The sequence below is a fragment of the Anarhichas minor genome, unplaced genomic scaffold (assembly GCF_050575085.1).
Source record: "Anarhichas minor isolate MPS153535 unplaced genomic scaffold, ASM5057508v1 ptg000023l, whole genome shotgun sequence".
Taxonomy (NCBI): domain Eukaryota; kingdom Metazoa; phylum Chordata; class Actinopteri; order Perciformes; family Anarhichadidae; genus Anarhichas; species Anarhichas minor.
Window position 1 is genome coordinate 3194931 of NW_027466469.1, and position 25327 is coordinate 3220257.

A 25327-nucleotide genomic window follows, 5' to 3' on the forward strand; every position below is an offset into this window, starting at 1 on the left:
ACATAAGGAAGACAATTTCACATTCAGGCATCATTAGAAGGTAATTGAGGGGAGAACAGTGCGTAGCCTGAAATACTGCTCCTGTCATACCCGCTGCTGCCCGCTTCAAATTCATTTTCATTTCATAAAGGGTAGAAGAAAAACGGTCGAGAGACACACACTCACACACACACATGCAGGGAGAAACAGAGAGGGAGGGAATGCAGTCGGGAACAGAACGAAGTAAGTAAGATCTCAAACTTCCTTGACATGTTGAAAAAGTGGAGCTTTCACAAAGAGGTGTAATTCATACCATTCACTGCTTAAATATAGCGGGGGTAATTTGCCAAAGACAGAAGGGGAGACGGGTGTGACGAGAATACAACTCCTCACTTGGTTGGAATCCTTAGGCAGCGCTTCATGCCCACACAAACCTCACACATGCTAAACTGAGCGCGCGCTCTCCGATCCCTCCCTCCTGCCCACTGATTGACAGCCGCAGTGCAGGTGCGGTGCACTGCCAGAATAGAGAACTAGGCTCGGGCGCGCTGGCAGAGGAGAGCTGAGGAGGGTCGAAAAAGAAAAGAGGGAGGGGAGAGGGCATAACGGGAGGGGGGGGGCGAGGGAGCGACGCGACGAGCCAGCCCATCTGATTTATGGGAGCAGGTCAGTGCCGGAGCGCACGTGTGACACTAATGCACAAGGACAGGACAGATGCAGGAGTGAGTGCTGAGTGGCAGTCTGTCATGCACCCATCCTTCAGTTCAACTCCACCCTCCAGGGAAACAAACAGTCGGAGAGAAAGGCGCGCGCTCTGCAAATAGTGAGATGAGCCAAAGGAAGCGGCTCAGCGTGCAGAGTTCGTTGATCTAATTCTCAACGGACTTGACAATCGGCTACGGACAAATAGTACGAGAGAGATGTGGGCTTAAAGTGGGTTCAGACTCTATGTGGTCTACAGAGGTGACAGGGTTGTGTGCAAAATCGTAAGGTGGATACAAACAGTACAAAGGCAGTACAAAACGAAGCTGAGTCTGTGCAGTCAGTACATTGGCTATTTGTAACGTGTGAATAAAGTGAGGTAAAAATGGACGCCGACTCAGAACCCAAGTTTAGACTGCAATGCCTTGAGGAGTTGTCCTGTTACACACACACACTTCAACACACTTTTCCTGTTTATGATGCAAGATAATGAACGTGTATTTAATCTGCTTTGACTTTTTGTATCGTTGATTACAAGTTAATACCTGGCTGTCACTTATAGCATACACGTCTCTGCTGAACCATAGAATTAAACCAAAACCTGTATAAATATGTGCTAAACAAGGTTGTTAAGTTGAAGTCCGTTGTCAGTGTTTAGTGGAGAGTTTATTCTGAAGTTAGCGACCGCAGGGTGGTGACCTGGTGTTGATGTAGGAAAGAAAAGTTACAACAGCAACTCACATTAATTCAGTTCTAATACTTTTTTCAATTGAGCAGATAGCCGAGTAGGCTAAATGTTACCGCCGAACATCTACTTGAGGTGTGGATATGCAGTATATGGGCATTACTGTATTTGGACAGCTTCGTGTGGCATCAAATGACGGCATTACGACAGCAGGAAGATTCAGGTTTGTGTTCGGAGCCTATTTTCTCCACTCCCAATATACAGTTTCCTTGAGTGGTGTGTCTGCTGAGAGGAAGGCGCACATTTGTCTCGCTCATCTGTTCAGCATTTATATGAGCCTTGAGAAATGCTTGTTTAGTCTTTCTACTCACACAGTGTTTGTGTAGGAGGACTTTACTTGCCTTACCTGGCTGACCATTTTAGAAGAAGGAGTGTGTTTCCCCTTTATATGTCTTTGTGGGTAATTTTCCTTCTGTAGCGTATGCCAGTTCCAAAGTAAATTTCATTTGTTTCTCTACTTCACTAACAATATTCATGTTTTGCTTAAAGTCATGGATAAATTGTGTGGAGAGAAACCAAAGTGATGAATCTCATTACATTTTTTTTCCCTTTGAAATATAGATTAGAAAGTACAAGGATATCTGTACCACACACAAATACATACATCATTGGAAGCCATCCATATTAAAGCGAACAATAAGTGAAGATTAGATAAAATAACGAGCTCAGGAGCACCTTTCCCACTTTGTTTTCCACTACAGTTGACCAGAGGAAATGTAGCGTATGGTGTCCTTCAGCTCCAGCCCCGCTGCACCGGACAACTGGCTAAAAGTAGAAGACTGGTGGCTATTCTTGGTCGCTACCAGGTGCGAATATGTCTGCATGTGTGAATGTGAAGAAAAGAAGAAAAGAAAAAAAAAGCAAGCACTGCCTGGAGAAATAAGGCTGAAAACAGTGGAGTGCAGGTTGGGGTGGGGTGCAGTGCTATTCACTTACCATTACACACTAAAGATCAAGGATGTGACGGATGTTATAGGAACACTGCCGTCATGTGAAGTACATTTTGACGTCTTATTTAGAGTTCGATGAGAAGAGACTTTTCAACTCTGTGAGATCAGTCTGGGTGTGTGGTCAATGTGCCGAATTGTGGCCGGATTGTTACAGAGATAATCAGCGGTAGTGTCTGTGTACTCTAGATATTAAATGTTCATCTGCAATTTCCTGTAGTGGTCCCAGTAATATTTGTCCTTAAAGTGTCCTGAAGTAGCGGAACACACAGCGAAATGATTTCCCTGCTTCAGCTTCCAGACTGTCGTGGGGACTTTATTTTGCCTCTATGGCCAAAGTTGATACTCACTTTGGGGCGAACCCTCCTTCACAGCGGTAGGGAAGCAAAATACGTCAACGTTATTTGGTTCTCGAGGAGCTGCAGTGGTTATTAATGGACGAATTTAAAACTACACCGTAGGCTGCATTAACTGCCACTAGACAACTTTACTGTTTAACTTTCTCTTCACAATATTTAGAGCATTAATATAGCAGCAAACAACTATGTATTGTGTAAAGATATAGTGGAGCAATGTCGATCACTATCCCTCTGTGCTTTCCCTCAAAAGAGTTAGGTTACTCCTATGAAATATGCATCAAACTGTGTCAAGACCCTACAAGTATAGGACTGAAACACCCTGTTATAAACACATGTAGAGGAAAATAGGAAATTATACTGCGAAAAAAAAGATCTGTGAAAATTTAAATATTTTAGAGCTCCCCTTAAATGTATCAAATGAGGCTTTCTGGGTCGAGCTCTGTGGGGAGAGTAACAACCGCGTATGATTTGAGGAAGTGGATAAGATGGTTGAGGCAAAGACCTTTCTATTCATTCTGAAAGAATTCATTTTGTAACTTAATAATCACTCACCCACTTAGTGACTCACTCAGTGACAGACTTCTGCGTTTATAGGGCTGGCACCCGCTTTGCTACAGTTCAGCAAAATAGAGTATCCAGAGTCAGAGCTGTGAACAACTCAAATAGAATTCCACCCCCCCCCCCCCCCCATTGTATTGAGGTGGAAGCAAAATACAGAGCAGTTGACATCTCAATCTCTGGACAAATACAACCACAATCTGGAATGCTCTCTATCTTTTTTTTGTTTTTGGTAAACCACCCCTGTAAGTGGGATTCTGCCATTCGCCTATCAACAACCCCCCATTTCTTCATGCAGTAAACATGGAACAATCAGAGAAACCCCCTCTGATGTCCGGATACTGAAATATGTTCATATGGACTCATCTTTAGCATATCTGTTTGGGTAAGACTCTCAGCCAGATGGAGTCCAAATCCGTCACGCTATGACTGAGAATGTAAGGTCTGCCATTGGCCTTGAAGGTAGCCTGCACAGTGTCCATAAAGGGGCCCATGAAAAAAATAAAAATAAAAGAAAGCGGCTGCAGGCTTACAATACTGCTCCTATGTGTCTGTGCCTGTGGTCGCTCCAGCAGACGCAGTAAAAAGAGGATGTTAATGAACTGCTGTCACACGTAGGCTGGTGCCTTTGAGGCAGCAGTCAGGATTCTCTCCACGTACTCGGTCTGTTTGCAGTGTGGAGGCTGTGATGTGCTGCCTGACTGCAGAGAGTCGCTTGCAGCCAGACATGAGGGGACCAACTCGGTACAGGGGGTCCCTGCTGCGGTCCCACTCTCTCACCAGCAGAGCAGAGGCTCGGCTCTGTGCGCAAACGTGCGTGTAGGTGTGCGTGTGCGTGCTTCTTTGTCTGAGATGCACGCTGGCGTGTTTCGCAGGTGCATCTGCCAGCAGGAGGGACATGTAAATAAATATAACATACATTTACAGGCTCTAGAAGCACTCTTGTGCCCCGTAGATTGTTTCTCAGATTAGTAACAAAACGGATAAGGATAACGAGGGAAAACCAACGTATGTGTGCGTGCGATTGTGTGGGTGTGTTTGTAAGAGAGACAGAGCCGGTCTGCCCGCTGATCTCCCCTGCAATCTGCCACTGCTGCACCCTGGGTAGTGTCAGGATGGCTTGGGCACCCGCTGTGCCACCTGTCACCCTCAGCCCCTGCGGCTCACTGCCGGTCCAGCCACCCGACTCCAAGGCGCAGCCTCAATTAGATTGCTATCGCACAACCAAGATTGGTTCTTTTTCCCAACAGAAGATGTCTCTCTTTCAGATGACATTGTTAGCTTTTACCTCTCTACAAAAAAACAACTCTGTGGCCATCTCCAGGTCCAGCACAGGTCTTGCTCTACATTATTTAAGATTTAAATGCAAATCTGCGACTTGGACATATGTAGGGGCAGGAAATCTCCTTGTCGGTGCAGTTGCTGATGACATTATCTCATGAACTCAGCAAATAGGCTACCCCTTGAAGGGGAATTCGGGGTCTCTCTTGTAAGCTTGACATCTGGCTCCACCAAACATCTGAGTAAGCAGATTGGCCCTGCAGGCCTGGTGTGACAGCCGACAAGGAAGCTGGGAGATGTGGGAGAAGTGATCTGCACAGCTCCACTGCTCAAGCTGTCACTTTGGCTTGGCTTGGCACAGTTTGATTCTCCCTGGCTCTGAAGCATTAGGCCCACTCTTCTGACTGCCGCTGCCCTGCCGGCACCAAGCCAATTCTTTCGTGGGGGAGGTCGATCATCACTTTCATTCTTTCTTTCTTCCTCTCCTTCTCCTGCTTAGTCTCTCTCAGCAGGGCTCTGGCTCCTCTATCGCACTCTTTCCTTTTTAGTCCTCCCCTGCCTCTTTCTTATCCTTTCCCCACCAGAAGCCACGAAATGGGATCCATTATAATCTGCCATTATTTGCTATTCCCAGTTCCTGTGCAGTACTCTAAGCTACTCATATGCTCTCTCCTTGCCATCTTTGTTCTTCTCTAAGTAGGCATTCATTCATTCAGTAGTCACTCCACCCACCAGGATCCACATTGGCATGTTATCGCAACCACTTTTAGATCCTTACTAGGACAAGGAAACTTGCAGTGGATTGGATGGATATATGCTCAGCTTTTTGGACTCATGAGGTAAAACATTGCCAGTGTACATACAAACTAAAGTATATAAGTTATTAACTTACAGTTTACTTTTCCTTCTTAACTCTTATAGAAATCTAATCTTAAAAACAAAGTGTTAAACGTCTAGATACCACACAACCAGGAGCTGAATTACAGCTTTTACTGCTTTGCCAAGTGCAGAACATTTGGCTTTTCAGCACAGCCACTGTAAACATAAAATAATATGGCTCTTTGTTGAGCAATTCAGAAAAGTTCTGCACTAGGGTCCAATATTAGGTAAAGGCTAGTCCTATGTCCACAGCACTGAGTCAGCGCTAAAGAAAGGTCTGGCTCCACATATTATCATTCTGTAAAAGGGGAAATAAAGTGCTCTGCCTTGTTTGTATTTCTTTAAACCAATCCCTATTGTTTGGGTGTTGCTAAGCCCAGGATGCGGTGAAGGTGCCTGGGTATGTTAAAAATGAACCGTCTAACCGAAAAATATGAATTTTGAACGATTCATTTAATAAGTTAAACTAAAAATGTAAAAGAGCAGAGCAAAACCAAGAGAAGAGCGGCTTGTCACTTAATAGCTGGTCCAGCTTAAAGGTCAGGCCACCTTAAGTGAGCCTGGGCCATTGTTGTTGCTAGCTTTATGCTAACCCCATTCACTTTAGTCAGCAGGCTAGCAAGACAAAGGAACTTGTCTTGGGTCTAGGGGTGGAAGCATTTATTCACTGACATATAAAATGTACACACACTGCACCGCTACGTTCACAGCTGTTAACGTTACTACTAACTTATTCATCACACACACACGCTCTCTCTCTCGACCGAACACTCGCTTACGTTATACCGGACTTGCAATACTCAAATTATGGCGGACAGCTGACAACCTAGCAGCTAACTAATTGATGCGTTCGAAGCTCACTGGTGACATTTGCCTGTTCTGTGCATACACGTTAAGGCTAAGTGATCAGAATCAGCTTTATTGGCCATGTATGCGTACGCATACAAGGAATTTTACTCCGGTTTTTACGTTGCTCTCAACGTACATACACAGAAATTACAAATAAACAAAGTGATGGATTTAACCAGTTCTTTTGGTTATCGTTGCAGCTAGGCGGCTTGTGAGCACTTCAACCACAGCACCCAGAATGCAAGGCAGTAATCCTGTCAGTTAATGATCAATGATCGGTTTACAAGGGTTGACTATCAGTCAGAAAAAAAAAAATCGAAATTGGCATCCCTAACGCTGCCCTTATGTAGCACAGAATGATGTGTGGGTTAAGCGGCGGCTTATACCCACAGTTTACATCCGGTGAGTAGGTAAAAGCTGTAGCAAAAAGTGCCTCAATTAAATCCTGTAAAAGGAACATTTTGTGGAGGCTACTCATTATTCTGTATAAGTACAGAGGGAAATTAATTATTTGAGTAAGGTAATTACCCAGTCACGAAAGAATAAACTGTCCTCGCCTCTGATTTGCAAAAGTTCAGAGAGTCTTGTTGGCCAAGAGATCTTAGTATACACATCTTACCACCATGTCCTATTTTTTACCCATCCCTCTCTTTCCTCCTCCATTTTGATCCACTTTCAGATCAAAATCCTTGTTTGTATGTACATTAAAATGTTTGTCACTGGCTGTTATCTTTTGGTGGTGAACATGACGCCCTGCTTCTGCCTATGTTCGTCTGGTGATTTTATCATTAAAACCTTTTTGTGGAATCACAAATGTTGCTGTACTTCCATCTTCAGGATGGTGCCTCGGGTGTTGCTGACATTGCCTGATTTGTTCCCATTGCTGTTGTGGTCATTTATGTTCTCGCACCCAAACATACGCAGCACATCTTACTTCGAGCACATAGTATGTATGTGAGACACTACTCACTTGTCTGGCCTGCCGGGCACCTGCAGGCGTAAGCGACATTTGTTAGCACTCTGGATCTGTTCTTCTTTGATGCGGATGAGCCTCTGCAGAGCCAGACACCAGTCCTGAGCAACAGTGGTGTTAAGGTTCTTTGATTGGAAAAAAACAAACACACACACACACACACAATTAAAACTTGTTTCTTGGCTGTAGCGTACAGGAAGTCATCTCACCAAGAAGTGTACAGAGCACACTGTGCAGTACATATTTATATTCTTACAGGCAAACAACCACACATCCACTCATATAAAAATTGCAATACATCAATTGACGCTACATGGTCGTGGCTTTTTTTATCCCCTCAAAAGGTAACGTTAAATCAACCTCAACATGAGCATCCGTTTTACAGTCAAATCTAGTCCTTCAAGTCAAACAGAATCAAATCACTGTTGTGAAGCCAACGAGCTGTGCAGAAGTGTTTTGTCTGTTTGTTCGGTGGACAGTAAGATAACTGGGTGGAAAGTGAAAAATCTGTCATTTAGTGCCGGGCCAATATCGCTCCTCCTGAGGACAATGTGCTCATTATGCAGGGAGGCTAACGTGCCATCATTACCCTGAGAGGCTCTTTGGTGATTGCTGGAGTATACCTCCCTGGCTGTGGTAGAGTATGGTACAGCTCATGTGTTAGTGGCAGACTACTGGGAAGTGTCCTGATTTGAACACCACAGGAGGGACGCTGCTGGTTCCTTTTGCAACATGGCAAATCTAACACTTCTATCTGGAATATCAGGGGGAAAATCTCCTTCTCAACATTGTGGCACTGTTGATGAAGAGATAGACGGGAGACTTCATGCTTTTAGGAATCGATGATTCAAGAAGAACATGAGGCTGCTCTGTGATCACATTCTAAACATCAAGAATCCTTTTTACAATTTCTTTAAAAGAGATAGCAGAAAGAGATTTCCCCACATGGTTATTCCTTGTACCATCCAGACTTGATGTCTTAGTGTGCACTGAATCCGGTCATTCAAATTTGCTGTGCATACTTCAATTTTGTCTTTGCTGCCTCTGTGACTCTTTGGTCTGTCATCAGGGCTTCGGAGCTCTTGTTAAGTAGTCTGCTCCATACAGAAAACATTCCATCTTTCATATACACGTATTTTCAGTCAATATCTCCAGAAAACTAGCAATTCGTGACACTGAAAGCAATGTTTGTATAAGGGAATATCACATTTGAAGGTCAATCTGTGAGCTCTTAAAGAAAGCCTTGAGAGAGCAGGGCTGTGTTTTTGTGCTGTGTAAATGTAACAAACTGTGACTTCAGTGGCGTGGCCTGCAGAGTCAGTTGGATTGAGTCAAACCATGCCTGAGATCTTTCCTTTCGGCTGACTTTGGTGCATTATAGGCTATATGTTGTATGATACACATTTCCCCATGTGAGACGGTCCAGGCAGAGTAAAGGTGTAACAGGAAGTGACATGTAGGTACCTGGTACATCCCCTGCAGAGTGCCCACGAGGAGGGTGACCTCCTCCACGACGGAAAGGTCATGCTGCAGTTCCTGCAGCTCCTGGTAGAGCCGTGGAGGGCCGAGGAACGCTTTGCCTGAGAAGTGGGCAAACAAGCAAAGCCTCAGAGTTTGTGATATCAGTGGCACTAATAATAAAAGAGGTTCGATGTGCAGATGGATCGATCTTCATCATTTGTTGAACTACAGAGAATGCATTTATGAGTAAAAAACAAAATCAGATGGAGAAACTGTTATTCGGAGCTATGATGCCCTTTTGCTGGCCAAAAGCAATGCAGGTGTCTCATTAGACGCAAAATTCAGCATCGATTTGAGGCCGGCTGCCCTCTCTCTCTCTCTCTCTCTCTCTCTCTCTCTCTCTCTCTCTCTCTCTCTCTCTCTCTCTCTCTCTCTCTCTCTCTCTCTCTCTCTCTCTCTCTCTCTCTCCCTCCTGCTGCTGCGAATCGATAGCTGTGTCTCCTCCTGTCTGCCATCCCCCGTCCTGGCTCCCCCGGCCCACGTCTCCCCAGCAGCAGAACTGCCTAATTAAATTCTGCAGGTAGATTTTGCTCCTGAGCTGTCCTGCACTGTCACCGCTGCCACATAATAAAGTAGCAGAAAGAGCTGAGCCGGTAGGCGGGCTTAGCGAGGCTGCTCCTCCGAGGGGACCCGCTGTCTTTTGTCTGTCCGCGTGCATAAATGGAGTGAGAGTAAAACCATAAGAGGAAAAGGGTGAGAGAAGGAGAGTGGTGGGCTTGCATTGTTCATTTAAAGAGCTCTATTGTAGCTTTTGGGGTTTAATGGGATCTTCGTCATGGGCCGCCAGTGACATCTGTCAACTGTGCAAAGAAATCAATAGGTGAGACATCTGAATACAAAAGGGTGTGCTGCGAGCCGCGAGAACAATGTCTTCCTGTCCTCTGCAAAGGGAATGCCTGGACCCCTATACAGGTTCGTTGTCTCCTCTGGGGCCGGCTGTTGGCTACGGCGCGAGAGGTGAATGTGCTGAGTTGTAATCCAGCGTAATCCCGTTGGTGAGGCAGGATATGGTTTTCATACTCGGACATGGCTATTCACATCGGCCGCCAGGCACGTAGCCCACTGGTGTGCAAGGCCGGAGCCCAAAGGTTGCTCTGGAATAAGTCTGCATCTAGCACTCAGCTGCTGTGCCAATGACACTAGCCAGTGGATTTAAAGACAATGCGGCTTTCCACAACGGCATCAAAACCCTTGTCTGATCCGCAGCCAAAGCCCCACTGCTACACTTCTGACAAAAAAAAAAAATAAATAAACTGCACTCCAGACAGCGGGTCAAAAGCGAAGCAGCAATAAGGGAGGTGAAATGGGGACAGAATGAAGGTAAGGCAGCGTGAGAGTAAACAACTGACACTAAAAAAAGAGCATGAACATTGGAGGGCTTTTCTGTGCGTTGACAAGAAGAGACATGGAAGGAGACGGTCCGACGGAGATATAGGCAGAGACGAAGGGGGAAGAGTCAGAGAGACGGGCCTGCATTTCCCTAAAGGACAGCTTTCTTCAATGAAAGAGGGCACCGGGGCCTGCAGAAGATGAAAAATGACTCCATTTTGACTCATGCTGAGGGAGCACAGGATTTAGAGTAGACACCCCACTGAATGACATCACAGGGGATGATACTATAAATAGATGGGACAGGCTTGTCTGAAGGAAAATTTGGGGAATGGTCTCACGGATGTTCAGGGAGGTTTCTGCGTCGACATGATTACGGTGACTGCAGCGTGTCGAAGAAGTGAAGCGGGAAAAAAAAAAGAATCCAGCTCTTTCTTTGGAGCATAACATTTGCAGAGTTAGACACAAGGAAAAAGGAAGAGAGACAGCCGCATTGAGAGCGAACCTTAAATGATCCCCAAAACCTTTGCTGCAAAGTTGTGAGTACACACACCACCTGTGCGAAAAGCGAATCATTAATCCGTAGAGAATCGGAACCGGCTCTCAAAACAGTAGCTGCTTGCTGAGAATGACACGGGTAGCTTTGAGGAAGGCACCATTAATATTTAAGTCAGGGAACTGCAACTTTAAAAAGCCTGTACCATTACAGCCTGATAAGGCTTTGTATCTCCCTTTTCCCATGGCACATTTATCAGGGATCTCTTCAAGCTCTGTATACACCAGAGTTTACTGAGGGCTGGTGGGAGAACTAGTGTTTCAACCACCGATTCCTATCTACTGCTATACTGGCTCTCTAATTGGGCCTGGAAAGGGAGGGAATAATCTCTGCAGATTGATGAGTCTACTTTTGGTGTGTTTATGGTCTATCAGAGAGTGAAATGAGACTGTGGGGATGCTGAGGCAGGGGGCTCTCCAGCACCCTCATCTCTCTCCAAGATAAAACACCCTAGGCAGATTGGAACGAGTGACCGTCATCACTGTCCTCCTCACAAACACATCCTCAATCAGAGTGACAAGCAGCGCGGATGCGTCTCCAGCCCTCCGCGGGACACTTGAGAACAGAAACAGATTAGCCTTGCTGAGTCAGAGTAAGGGGCTGACACTAAAAGTCAGTCCAAGTGATGAGATTATCTCGAGGGTGACACACGAGGGAGAGGAACGAGATAGGACCGATTCACGTTTTCTTTGGTTATTTACCTGAGGTGCAGGCTCGCTTGGCCCCGCTCTGCTGGAAGAGGGTGTCTTTGCTTTGAGGGCCCTCCTGGCCCACCTCAACTACTTGCACCTGCTGTAGGGGGGCGCTCCACTTCATGGTGTACTTGGGGCCGACAGGGACCAGGCTGCTAATATCCGGAGGCCCCCTGATTAGAGATGAGACCAAAAAATACAAAAATTAGGACAGAGTTTTTTAAGGGAAAACAACCTGAGAGAAATTCCCCTCCCTCCCCTCTCCGCATCCTGCTAACAGCGCTACACCCAGCGCTCCGTAGCAGGAGACATATCATGAAGAAGACTCGGGAGTGGGAATTAGAATCCGTATGATCACCCATGTTCCCTGCCAAAATTGTACCCCTGGCTGTGAGGAGGAGTTCATTGCTATTCATGTATTCCTGTAATCACGCAGACAATCAACATTGTGATCGGTTTGTCGAGATCCTGGAGGGCAGACAAAGTCAACTTCGTGACACTCGAGTTGAATGAGACGTGGAGCGATAATTACTTTGAAGGCTGAACAAGAGGGCTTTAAGAAACATCTTTGACAGGGGCTTTGCGAAATATACAAAATCCCTTTTCCTGTTTACTTCGAGTGAGGGAGGGAGGGAGGGAAAGAGAGAGATGTGATCAATGTTGCTGTCGCAGAAGATGAATTGGAATGAAACCAAAAAAATGTTTTATGTCAGTAATCTAGGACTCCTGTAGCTGTAGTTAGGCATTCTACCATTTGTTTAAAGCTGATAAAGCTCCTGCAACTCCAGATAGGGCTCCAAACCCCTTGCAGCTATTTCTCTTTGCAATGCAGTTTGCCAAAATATCCTTGCAAAACCTAGGGCATCACATTAGAGCGCAGTGCCACCTAATAGCTATTTCTCCTAACGGTGCAGTATAGCAGACTAACTTCATGTTAGAACTAAGCATCGCGAACGCATTAGCAAAGTATTTTTGAACGGCATCTAGCTCGACATGCTCTACAAGAGGGACTTACTTGACATTTATGTTGGCACAGATGAGCACATCATCAAAGAGGAAGACCTTTCTCTCCTTCGACTTCAGGACTTGTCCCCTCTCGCCGTACACCGTCTCAATAAGCGTCTCACAAAGGACCAGTGACCCCTGCTCCGAGTTCAGTTGCTAAAAGGGACACAGCAATCAGATCAGAGGTTGGTGGAGACAGCATCACAAAGGGCCAGTCCTCCAGAGTTCGACGCCCGGAGGACGCAGGAGTCGGCCTTGGAGGAAGAGATGTCTCATCAGGGATTAGCGACACATTCATGCCGCTGAAGGTTATTTAATGTACAAACGACACACACACACACAAGGCACAAACGCATCCCTAGCGTGTTCGTTCATCCAACTTAGTGACAGAGGGAATGTCCTTTTCGCTATCTCTGGCCTGCACACACGTGACGAGAGGCACCTAAAGACAAACTTTAACGGCGTAACAGGAGCGGCTTTTCTAAATAAACTAGTCCAACACATCCCTTCAGATCATTCTGTCCTTTTGTCTGCGGCGTGCTATCAACCATACCGCTACCAGTGGTGGTGAGTCAAACTGGCTTAGCTCGTGAGCACTGGGACACACAATCCTTTCCACCGCAACAAGGCAACAACACATGGATACAAACGCATTAAACAGTTTGCTGCATGCACACCTTCACACACACACATGCACCCACACACACACAGACACAGTGAATAAATTCCATAACAGATGCAATTTATGCTACAGCATTTTAGCACATGCTGTGCTTTCCTGTCATCCATATGTTGCACGGCAAAAGGAAATAGCAACAAAAAGCTTCTTTCTTTTTTTTTTATCGCTTTGCTCCGGCTTCTTTTATGACTGCCTGAGTCAATATTTTTATGTATACTGCGCCAATCTAAGCCAGGCTCATCACAATTTATACTGCAAGCAGCAGGTTATGTCCAAATATGGCCCTCACATCCTGATACTTTGGCGTTTGTGTTTTGCTCAATAGGCACACATTTTAGCGAGTAAAGAATCTCTCTCTGCTGTGTCCGTTCTACAACCTGCAGTGCAGTAACGCATGTGACCACGTTTCCACAGAAGAGGATGTCCTGTCTGCAGGCAATCTGGAGCTGCTCTTGGCCGTGGCTCAGATAGAACACAGAATGAGTCATTAGTCCGTGCAGGACTGCCGTTTGATGGCCACAAAACTGTACAACTCCCTCAAGAGTTGGGCCGCTATAAGAATACACCCTTAAAGTCTTCAAGCATCAATAGGCACAGAGGGCATTGCACGAGTGTGTGTGTGTGTGCGTGGGAGTGCGCGTGTGGGAGTGTGTGCGAAACCCATTTTCACTCACATTGTTATCTGTCCTATTCCGCCGACTTAGATACTTTGAGACAAAGAATGAATATTTCATTGGATGGTTATGGGGGCAATAGAGGGGACTGTTTCCTATTGGAATTCTGCAGAGTCACCGCGGCAAATGGAATTCTGTGTGGAGTGGAAGAGATTGGGCGAATCAGCTCATCTCAGAGTCCTGGAAAGCAAGGGCTGATAGAAAGAGCAGAGGGGGGGGGGGGGGGGGGAGACTGAGAGAGAGAGAGAGAGAGAGAGAGAGAGAGAGAGGGGAAGATACAGTCACACTAGAGAAAGGGAAGAAGAGTGTACAAGTGGAGTGAGAAAGTAAGCAAGGGAGTGCAAGAGGGGAATAGAGGGGAGGTAAAGTGGAGAGAGAGGAAGAGCGACAGGGTGAAAGAGATAGCTCTCGTACAGTTTCCAATTAAATGTCTCATTTACCCCCTAATTCTTCTTATTCAAAGCAGCATTTGTTCAGATTTGCAGCGGCAGGACTGTAATTTCAGTGTGGTGATGGAGAGGCAACGCCTCTGCCATTGCATTTGGTGACTGTTTGGGAATGATAATGGGCATCATTTCTAGGAGATAATTACCCCGAAATAAAAATGCCTCCCTGGATTAATGTGTGGGAAAGTGATACAAGCGATGGCCATATACTAGTTTAATTTATAGGTGTTTGGCTCACAGCGATAACAACGCGGAGGAGTGAAAGGGCGCAGGGGGCTGGCTGATTTGATTGGGGCATGTGTGTGTGTGTGTGTGTACGCGTGCATGTGGGAGTGCATGTGCATCCAGTCACCTTACTGAGCAGGCGATCACTGACGCTGCGGGCAAGCTGCTGAGTCTCTGCAATCTGGTCGGCGACTCGTTTCTGTTCATTCAGCTTCTCAGCCAGCATCTCCAGCTCCGTCAGGGCGAGCTGCAGGGGCAGGCGGTCCACGTGGCCCTTCGGTGTGTTCTTAAGCATGTCCTGGAAAAGGTCATGAGCAAAGTTTAACACGAAGACCCTGAAAGTTAAAAACGAATTCCAACCACTCTCTGTTCATGATTCAATACTTTATTCTGTTTACTGCAATATAAATAATGTGTTCTGTGAGTATTGTCTTTACTTTGAAATGTTCAAAGAGGGACACTTTTGAAGGTTCTGACATTTTTTGGTAAGTGGAAGCATTTTTGTATAATGAGGACATTTTAGCAAAGAGGGGACATTTTTCAAAGTTCTGACATTTCTTTCTGACGTCAAGCACTCACTTTGAGTTCAGGTGTGTGACTGGCACATATACCAGCGGATTTGACTGTGTACACCACACTGTCCTTGCAGTGGTTATGTAGACTTTGTGAAGCTCATTGTATTCCACTTTCTACCCTTTTTTAAGCAGAGTTGGCTAAAACAAACTAGACTAAGCGCAGGCTTTGTGGCTTGCATGTCTATGTTTGCCCTGCATCTATGACCCAGTGAAAGCTTGGTATTGTCTTGATATGCATCTCAGATGTACCGCGATGCCTTGAGCTCTAGCTCCCTGTAATGTTTGATTTAATACATACCCTTCCTATTTGGAGTACTGAGTTTATACTGGAAGAAAATGCCTGATTCACATTCATAACTTATCTTTTGAATTCATGGATAATCAATGCCTACTGAGGGATGAAATGAGCTTCTGCAGATCCAGCAAGTCAAGCTCAAATCCAAATCTTTGCTCAGAATGGAAAGTGGAAGAGTCAGGGAGGATATAAAGCCAGCATTATGAAAAACTGATGTGGCTAGCTACTTTTCTAGCTCAAGCTAACTTTAGTGTAAATGTATGTGAGGTACAACTTCTTCCATCATCGATTCTGTAACCTTGCAGCTTTGCATCTTTATTAGTGTATGTGCAGCTGAATCTTTAATTTGACTCCTTTCTCATATTGGAAATGTTTAGCTAGTGAAACGTAAGGGATTCACTTAATTAAAACAAATGAATAGCCATTCACAAACAACATTTTGTACCTGCAGGAGCAATATGAACTGAGGGAATCGCTGAATGGGCTTAACCATCAGGCCGTACAGAGTGATCCGGTCAACACTAGACGCCTGCTTCTTCTGGAAACAGAAAGAGAGAAAGTAAAATGTTAACAGAACATGCAGTTGGAATAACATTCTTGCACAGAAAGGCCATTAAGAGGAAACTATGCTATGCCTACTTTAAGAGGAGCTTGTCAGAATCCTCAGTAAGCCTTGTGTAGGCGGGTGAGTGGGTGAATAAGGTATGTAAAGCAGGGTCTCTTAGTCATATGAGAGTATTTAAGAGGAGGTTTTTTTGAGGGTTGTATGTCTAATGTATTACTGTGGGCGTAGGTCAGAAGGAAATTGTTTCGGCGCAGTGTCAAGTCTGTGCCACGATGACACCATCTGTATGAAAAGGCAAATCACTGGGCACATTTAATAGCGGGTATGGTAGTAAAGGTCGGATAAGATCGACTGTGAGACAGAAATCAAAAAAGAGAAAATTGTTGCTGAAAGTTAAGAGATCTCACATCATCTGCTATACAGTGCAGTCGCTAACATAATCTGTTTTCTTTTAGCTTAAAGTATACTTATTGTTCCTTTGGGTTAGAAAACTATTATTGCACTTTTAAGATGATACACGCAGATTAGAATATCTGTTTAACTTATACTTCATATTACAAAATGAATTTGATTGATATTGATATTCTGATATGAGACAAGTCGCTGCTTGAGATTTTGGTAACTATTATATCATGATCCAGACTACATGTGTGTTTTCCAGGCGGCAACCTTGACATAAACTTGTATTCTCTTTACTGGCCAGCAGGGGGCTGCAGAAAGTCTGATCGTTATAGAAGTCTATGAGAAAATGACTTTACTTCTCACTTGATTTATTCCCTCAGTAAACATTGTAAACATGAGTTTATGGTCTCAATCTCTAGTTTCAAGTCTTCTTCAATACAGCATGATGTTCATGTAGTAAGTTATGGTCCATTCGGAGTAAAATAGACCATAAAGCAGAGTATGCTTTAGGGTGGGGCTACCTTGTGGTTGACAGGTTGCCAGTGTTTTCAGTTTGTGAAAGATAATTGCAACTTTTTGGTTGCCTAAAAATGTCTTATTCAGCTTACACTTGTACTCAGCTCTCAAGTCATTTCTGGGTGCATAAAACCAAGATGGCGACGACAAAAATGTAGAATTAGAGGCTTCAAAACGTCAGTCCACAAACAAATGGGTGACGTCAGAGTGACTTCGTCCACTTCTTATATACTTCTTATATGGTGTTTTTTTAGCACTTCATGTTGCAGTCTATTAAATTCAAACGTCTGAGTGTATCTAATGCTTCCAGTTTATTAACATGAATGATGAATACCTCAACCTTTCTGGTCACGATGACATTGACATCAACATATCTTCAGTCACTGTCTCTCTGCGAAGATTACAGATTGTAACTAGTATTTAAACACAGGTAGAGCCCTCTGACAGGCTCTAAAGGCTCAGCCACTTGTGGAGTTCACTCATACTGTCATGCACTTAACCACACAATCAATTGCTCTAGCCCTATATAGAGTACTGAGTAATGTGGGCGAACTAGTCTCCCATGAAGTCAGCCATTTGTAGAGTGGCAGGATGCAAAGATTAGAGGGCTCCACCTGTGGGGAGCCACGTGGAACAGCTTGACTCAATTTACACAGAACTCAACACACAAAGACACATTCTCACTGGTCAATATACTTCAAAATTGCCTTTAAATTGCGTAATAAAATCAATTTTAAGTTATTTTCAGGCATGGGTAAAAGAAAGGTTGCCAGTGTATTCTGCATCAATTCACTTTGTATTGCAGTAAGTTGGTTTATGCAGCAGTCACAGCCCTTTGGTATAGCTACAGTGCAAACACCGGACTAGCATGACACCTTTTTACACAATCACTAGAAGGAGACACAAGCGGTCAGCAGCTACACAACTATCACATCACAGCGGAGGGTAGGAAGGCAGTGATATCAAAGATGCAATTTTTATCTGCACGATCCAATGTTCAGTAACTGGACAGACACATAATAACCAAGCAAAAAATCCTTACACCACACTTGAACAGGTCAAGATGTAAAGAGAGAGATGGGCTCTTTCCGGCTTCATGCGCTGTAGATAGTTGAGTGGTGCCGGTTAGAGAGGCAGTTGTGGGTGAGAGGAGTTTTAGGGAGAAACTCTCCATCTCTCTTTTGGAGGGCAGTCATGTTCAGTCAAACCTGTCCAGCACAGACGGTGTATGAATCCATAACACCGCCTGAGATCATATCAATGCAGCAGTAGTTCAGCTAACTGAACTCTTAGGACATGACCTGGAATTTCTCAGTTGATGTCTTGTCAGTAATAATCACCAATAGGGAAAAAAACAACAACTGCCAAACCTGCCATTGGAGCCTGGACCAACGGCGGGAAACCTGACTGATATATTTCACCATTGTCTTTTTGAGATGAGGGTGATGGACTTATCCTTCACTACCAAGTAGAAGAAGTGGCCAGGAGAACCAGGGAGTGCAGCCTTTGCCTCACATATCAGGCAACTACAAGCTGCCAATGTGTCTCCATGAAGGGAGCAAGGAAAAGCAGAGGCAGCCAGCCAGAAGGCACCCAACAGCTCGGGGTTAGTTGGTGGAGGTGGAACTGACAACCACCAGGTGAGGTGGGGTCCTGTTGTATTATCTAGGCTCTGTGTGTAAATATGTCTGAGCCAATCAGATCAGAGTGGACTAGCTATCAGCTCTGATCTGGTGGTTTGTTATAATCATCGCAGGAGAACGACTGAGAGAGTGATCTGAGAAGTTTTTACTTGCAGCTGCTTGCTAACTGGTCATGCCGCTGCCAGTGTTGGTGTTCTCTCTCTGTTTGGGTCTGTTCAGGCTGATGCTTTTTGGATCGGGCATTACTATTCGCGGGTCAATTTGGACCTGGGCTGACTGTTCTCTGTGTCCTTCGTGCACTTCAGGTTTCCCACAGATCCATTTCAGGTTGAGTCCAATATTTTGGACACATGACTACCTCTGCTGTGAATCTCTTCTCTCCCACATCTCCTCCTCTAGTATCCTCTGGAGAGTGAGCTGGAGGTTCTGAGGCAAGTAACCCGCCGTCCAAACAACCACCGGCCTTCTGAACGCTGACAGTGGCCTCCTCACAATGAGCCTCTGCAGGCTGCAAATTTGAGTGTGCTGCTCTGCAGAGTAGCGAGGTCAAGCTTTATCCCATTAGTGGGCAAAACCTGTGCAAAATAGTGCAGGTTGTGACAAAACCGATTGGATTTGTTAGTGACTATTTATACCATATTTACGGACGCTTGTAACCAACTCTTACTGTACAACTTCCAATGCAGTAGCAATACGTCTAGTTGTGATACATGAATCAGAAACATTCTACTTTGGTCTGTAAAATGTCTTTCTGGCAAAGTCACCTACCATACGGAGTAGAATTATATTTGTTGCCAGGCAACCATATCAGCATTTACCAGTATGCTGGAAGAGTTGGAACTTCCATTTTGCTAATTTTGAGTTAAAACCCTTGACACCTACTTTTGATGTCAAGAAAAAAAGGGGCAATGGGCCGCCCTGGATATGTCATTGAACCTGTCAGGTGGACATTTCCCTCTATAGCTGATATGAACTAGATTAAGCCCATTACACCTCCAGCAGGTTCAGTAATAAATCCTGCCAACCAAGTGCCAGATGACTCCACGCCAGCTCTCACCGCGGACCTGGATAATGCTATGCCACACTAAACGGCTTCTAATACCACTAACTTCTCTTTCGTTCTGATTTGCCGTTTCAATATTCTTTTTCAGTGTACAAAAGAAAATAAATGTTGCTTGGACAATAGCGAACATTCATCCAGAGAATTAAAATTGATTTGCTAACTTCTTCTATATCAAAAACAACTGATTTACACTGAACTCACCTAGATGCTTCTCTGCAAAGCTCTCATATTACTTTTCTGCAAACTCTATTCAAACAATGAATTTAATGATCCCTATCCATATAAATCTGCCTTGCATGCTCATGGTCATGTGCATGCGGTCAGTGCCTCCATAATATTTTAAAACCAGCAGAATGAAGTCTGCTGGTTTGATTCAGTGGGCTTTTGTCCGTCTGTGTCTAAGCCTATTCATTATTTGGTTTGTCTTCACATTGCCGGTGAGAGCTGCAACAGTCGGCGGGAGGGACAGAGGAACCTTTCCACAGAAAGGAGAGGACACATGTTATCTGGAGGAACATGGAGGGCTGTCAGCTGTGGGATCTGCTTCTGTAAATCAGCATTACAGCTCAATGATCCAGGTCGTACTCATGCATGAATGCTGAGCGCACAGGGAATTGTTAAACTCAGCATATTTGAATAATTCCTTGGCACTCTTCCTGCACCCTGGCATTATTTTTCCTCGCTCGTGATCCTTAATTAATATCTGAAGCGTTAGGTAAACAGTACAACAGATCTTGTCTGGTATGTGTAAAGTCGTTGAATCTCCAATTTCCATTTCACATTAATAACCACCAAATTAACAAAGTGTTGCAATGTCCTCGTGTTTTTTGTGAATCCTAATATTAAAAAAGCTTTTCAAGGACAATCTTGGACTCTTCCAGGGTTTCACTAGCACAGTGGGTTATAGAGCGCTTCAATCTAATTGCCAACGTCAGAGAAAGCTACACGGTGGACAACACAATTTTGCAAAATCCATTTGGACCATCCAATGTAAATATATGTAATCTAATTTGTGTATGAAACCACCTTTTTACACACTGAATTATTTGTCTCTTTTGGAGACCTGAGCAAGTTATGTATTATTTAAGCCTTTAGTTTTGGGGCTTTGCTAGCTTCAGCATATGATGAACACGACAACAAACAAACACAACACAGCAGCAAACTAAGGAGACAAAACACAGCTGGTTTACTTTGATTTTAAAATCGAGAAGAAAAAAAAACATTACACATTACAACTTGTGCTCACAGCTGAAGCTCACCTTTAGGAATTCCAGAAAAGCTGGTTTGGAGATGCACGCCTTCTTAATCAAAGCCATGGCGTTGGTGAAGTTGTTCACGTACTCACTGTAAACATCCAGCACCATGGATTTGGAAAACTGCAAGAAACAGAAACAAGCATTTTTTTAAATCTGAATTAGTAACAACAGCCCGACAATAACAAGGTCTGCTGCTGTGCCATGTTTGACTATGTTGTCCTTACACCGGCATCCACAAACGCAGCCGTGTAATTTCTTCTGACATCTTGAATGTTTGGCTAACCGTCCTGTTTGCGGGGCGACCCGAGGGTAATTTCAATGTAAAGCGAGACAAGAAAATGGACATTTAAGTGTCGTGCTTAAAAACAAAAATTGGTTTGTTTACTATCCCAGTCACCGCAACACCCTTCACGAGCCATTTAAGAGGTTGGGCAAGGAGGAATGAGGTGGCTGAGTGTGAGAGAGAGTGTGTGTGTGTGTGTGTGTTGTGCAGTAGATGTTTATTCCCTCTTCTCAATTAAACTCACACCATGCAGCTGATGGTGGCAGTTTGAGGAGGGGTGAGGAGTTAACAAATCGCATGAAGGAAGCAACCCTCTTTGTTTAGGATCCTGCCTCTCAGATACTCCTACAAGATATTACACGCAGGTATAGATACATTGGCACAGGGGCAGCTCAATGAGGAGCGCACAGTCTCAGCACTATCCTTTCTCACTTGATGGTTGGTCTTGGGATATTATTGTTACAGCCCGATAATAGCCAGCAGAGGAGGAGAGGGACGAATCAGCCCCTCTAATAGGCAAATAATAAGCGGACCTTATGGATGAGCATGCTGCAGATACTCACAACAGAAAACTCACACTGTACACTACGGTTCTCGAGCCAGAATGTGTAAACACGTATCCCAGAGAGCGTTGGATGCAGAGGAGATATTCATCACAACTGTAATTGATTGCATGTTTGGGGTAAACTATCCCTGTTTGCTCATCCTAAAGCCTGCAGCTCATTATAACTCTGGCAGCAGCGATTGTGTGATACAGTTAGATAGAAATGCCAAGACAATTTTTAGTTCCTTTACCCAGAATGCAAGGCAATGTTAGAAAGGGATAAACACACACACACACACACACACACACACACACACACACACACAGCAAATAGGCCTCCAGTTTGCATTTCTGTTACACAAACATGAAGATATGTACCAAAAACATGCACATGCATGCACACTAACCGAGGCAACAAATAAGTCTCCGATTTTCTCACTGCTGTCCCACTCGGCCACACGGGACGCCAGAGCAATCTGAAACATGGAGTGGCACTGTGTGATCTCCCTCATTCGGTAAAATATAGGCCGGATCTTTCTTGGGCTCAAGATGCGTGGATCAGCCTCCATCAATGGTCTCTGGTATTCCTGGTGAGATTGTGAGAGAAAATTGGGTTTTTATTGTTGTTGATGTACGTGTGTGTGTGGGGGCGGGTGCTGAAAATGAATCAGCAGTCCACCTTCTTTTAAGCATCTCTTGTTTTCAGCAGCATCTGAGGGGTAGCAGACAAATATCCTATAAATCAAAGAAAATGAAGAAATGTAGTCATGGTGCCCGGCAGCACATCACTCCGAAGGATTCGCCCGCAAAACATCGTTTGCCACTAGCAAACATGTTCAAAACTCAAGGTGACGAGTAATCATAAAAGCCAGAATAATAATGGCAAAAAAAAGCAGCTCCTCGCTGAGTTACAAATGCAAAATGCAACATGGTGACATGGTTGATTGATTCTTCAGTCAGCAATCATGGGCACGTTAGCATGGCTGAAAGAAAGGAGCTGACAGGCTCCTTGTGGACAATATTCTTTGTGGAAGCCAGTAAACATGACTTCTTTGAATCTGAAGCATAGATATTGTGTACACGATGGATACACTATTTAACACAAAAAATGAATCTAATCAAACAACGGCGGTGGTCATTTGTTGCTGAGGCTTTGCAAGTCTTACTGTATCTCCGCAAATAATATCATGGACAGAAGGAACATGGACAGGCAGTACAACATGAACTGTGCGATCTGTTTCACGGCAATAATGACACGCAGTTACAACCCTCGATGTCTAATTTCTCTTGCTTTGCTTGTGGCCTTTCATGCTGTTGTATGTAATTTGTCTGGAGACACTCGGCGGGACTCTCTGAATAACAAGAAGGATTTCAAAAGAGCTAAACCTCCCCAAGTAGCACACGCAATCATGTATGTCACTCAACAACAAAGGTGTCTCATTGTGTCTTAACAGTGAAATATTTTGGCTTAAGGAAGCCAACGATTGCTGCTGATTTCATTTCAGTAGGTTCCTGATGAGGAAATAACAAGTCTCTCTTTTTCCCCACTAAAAAGAGAGATAAAAGAAGAGAGGCTGAACCTCTCTCTCTCTCTCTCTCTCTCTCTCTCTCTCTCTCTCTCTCTCTCTCTCTCTCTCTCTCTCAGCATCAGACCAGCGCCACCGAAATGAGGAGGGCTGATTTATCAGGATTATTTATGCTGAGACACCTCGGTAATTTGATGGATATCACCGCTTTTCTGTTCAGCGCAATTCATAACAGCTAAATAGTGAAGATATTGCATGTGGCAGAGGAGGACAACAGGGACTAAACTGCTCACCTGCAAGATCCTCCTGAGAGATTCCAGGTAGCTCCGCTCGCTCTGAATGATGGAGCCGAGGATATGGCGTCTGACAACCTGCGTAGACAACAGACCAGTCAGGAAATCGAGCACTAAGAGGACATGATGGGGCTGCAGTGTGCTGTGTGCTTTCAGTTAACACAGCGTAGGGTGATGGATTGCACTATAATCACACGCTTGTCATAGGAGGAGAAAGACTCAAAGAGAAGCAGGTTTGTTTGAACAAGGCCTCCATCGGAGTTCTGAATCCTAGGATTTCACGTGACATGAAGTCACGTTAAGTAGCTGTTGTAAAAAAACACTGCTTTTCTAAATAGGATAAAGAGAATATAGCACATGTAAGAATACTGAAATAACAATCGGCAAATTACAGTGCAGTCAGACAGCCTAGAGTGAGGCTGGGTACAGAATAGGTTCACATAAATGATGTTAGATGATGATGGTAAGTACAGTACATGTTAATGCATATGGGGGTTACATTCAATCACAAAATAATAAGAAGAAATGTCTGAAGCTAATGTGCTTGCTCGTGGCATGTGTTACAATAAAGATAGCGATATTGAAAGCATTTTGTACACCGCTATGTACTGCCCACTAGTGGTTTATAGAAAAAGCAACACGCAGAGATTTGCCATGGCCTGTAACAACGGCATGAGATTGCTTCTTAAACATAGACGGTGGTGTAGTGCCAGGCAAACGTTCGTGAGTGTCAGTGTGCCCACCTGCTCTGCCATAGTACTAAACTGCTCCGGTTTGCATGCGGTTGCAGTTTGCTGATTTCTGCCTTTTTGATATGAAAAAGCTGTTTATGCATTTTCATGTAAAGGCCCTTCTAGGGACAGGCATTGGAAATGAGCAGTAACTTGAAATACTGTGATACATTACATGGAAAACTGTTGCGCAATTCTCTATGTATATCTTTCCCTATCAAATAAACATAAAATCAAATGTATTGGGGGATTTTATTACTGTGTTTTATTGTATTGTCTGTTTGAATTTAGGACAACTTTGGACCTTGTCTTTGTGTCAATAAAGTTATCTTTATAAATATTATTAACATTTTATTATTATTATAAATTGTTGCAAAAACAGTCAGGTGCACCTGGTGGCTGGTCAGCCCCTCTGGCATGGGGCTCAGCTGTGGAGGAGGATGCTTCACTTCTGACACAGCCACATCCAGGTATCCGGCATCATCCTCCTCCTCTGCAGACATTCAGACATAAAGAAGGAGAAACATACAGAAAGGTTAAAAAAGAGAAAGTGTGTGTGTGTGTGTGTGTGTGTGTGTGTGTGTGTGTGTGTGTGTGTGTGTGTGCGCGCGCGGCAGAATAAGACAGAGAGGGAAAAACAGAAAGGCAGCTTTCAAATCTCACTGCAGCTGGAGACACATTGCGACCCACTAAGTTTATTACCTCGAAAATATGAAGAGATTTCTATAGTCTCTGAAAAAGAGATGAGAGTGAGAGAGCGAGAGAGAGTTATAGAGAAAGGAGTGAAAGAGAGAGAGAGAGAATGAGAGAGAGAGACAAAGAAGGCTTCCGAAAAAAAAAAAAAAAAAAGCGAAAACTTTCAAAACAATACTGTATCTCTGTAGGAGTAAAAGAAGCACACAGAAGTGTGTCTGCAAAAACATGATCCAACACATTCTCATCTCCGCATTGGCACAAAGACATTCGGCAATCTCAAAAAATGAAAAAAAATCCCCACTTCACCCGTAACCATGAAGACACGGAGACCAAAAGCTTCCACCGTTCCAATTAAAGACTTTGGAATGATAACAGAGGATTGGTGGGAAAGAAATATAATGCCGTGCAGATTCCCCTCGATCAACACCTAAAAATAGCAGCACTGGCCTCTTTACCTCTTTGTGATGGCTCGGAGATTTGTTTGAGGCGTGGGTCTGGTATCTATGGTTTATGGAGCTGCTCGATACTCCATTAATGGAT

The 25327-nt window shown here is 44.3% G+C and overlaps 1 protein-coding gene across 1 annotated transcript in view; it reads right to left on the minus strand.

Moving 5' to 3' along the window:
• The window catches only part of arhgef10la (Rho guanine nucleotide exchange factor (GEF) 10-like a), a 97499-nt gene that overhangs the window by 56115 nt on the left and 16057 nt on the right, over positions 1-25327 (minus strand). The window contains exons 8-17 of the mRNA XM_076097024.1: positions 24484-24584; positions 23361-23438; positions 21949-22128; positions 20718-20834; positions 15715-15807; positions 14527-14697; positions 12386-12531; positions 11380-11543; positions 8737-8852; positions 7270-7397 (exon numbers count right to left, since the gene is read on the minus strand). Coding sequence (XP_075953139.1) covers positions 7270-7397; positions 8737-8852; positions 11380-11543; positions 12386-12531; positions 14527-14697; positions 15715-15807; positions 20718-20834; positions 21949-22128; positions 23361-23438; positions 24484-24584 — 1294 coding nt within the window. The remainder of the gene's footprint in view (positions 1-7269; positions 7398-8736; positions 8853-11379; positions 11544-12385; positions 12532-14526; positions 14698-15714; positions 15808-20717; positions 20835-21948; positions 22129-23360; positions 23439-24483; positions 24585-25327) is intronic.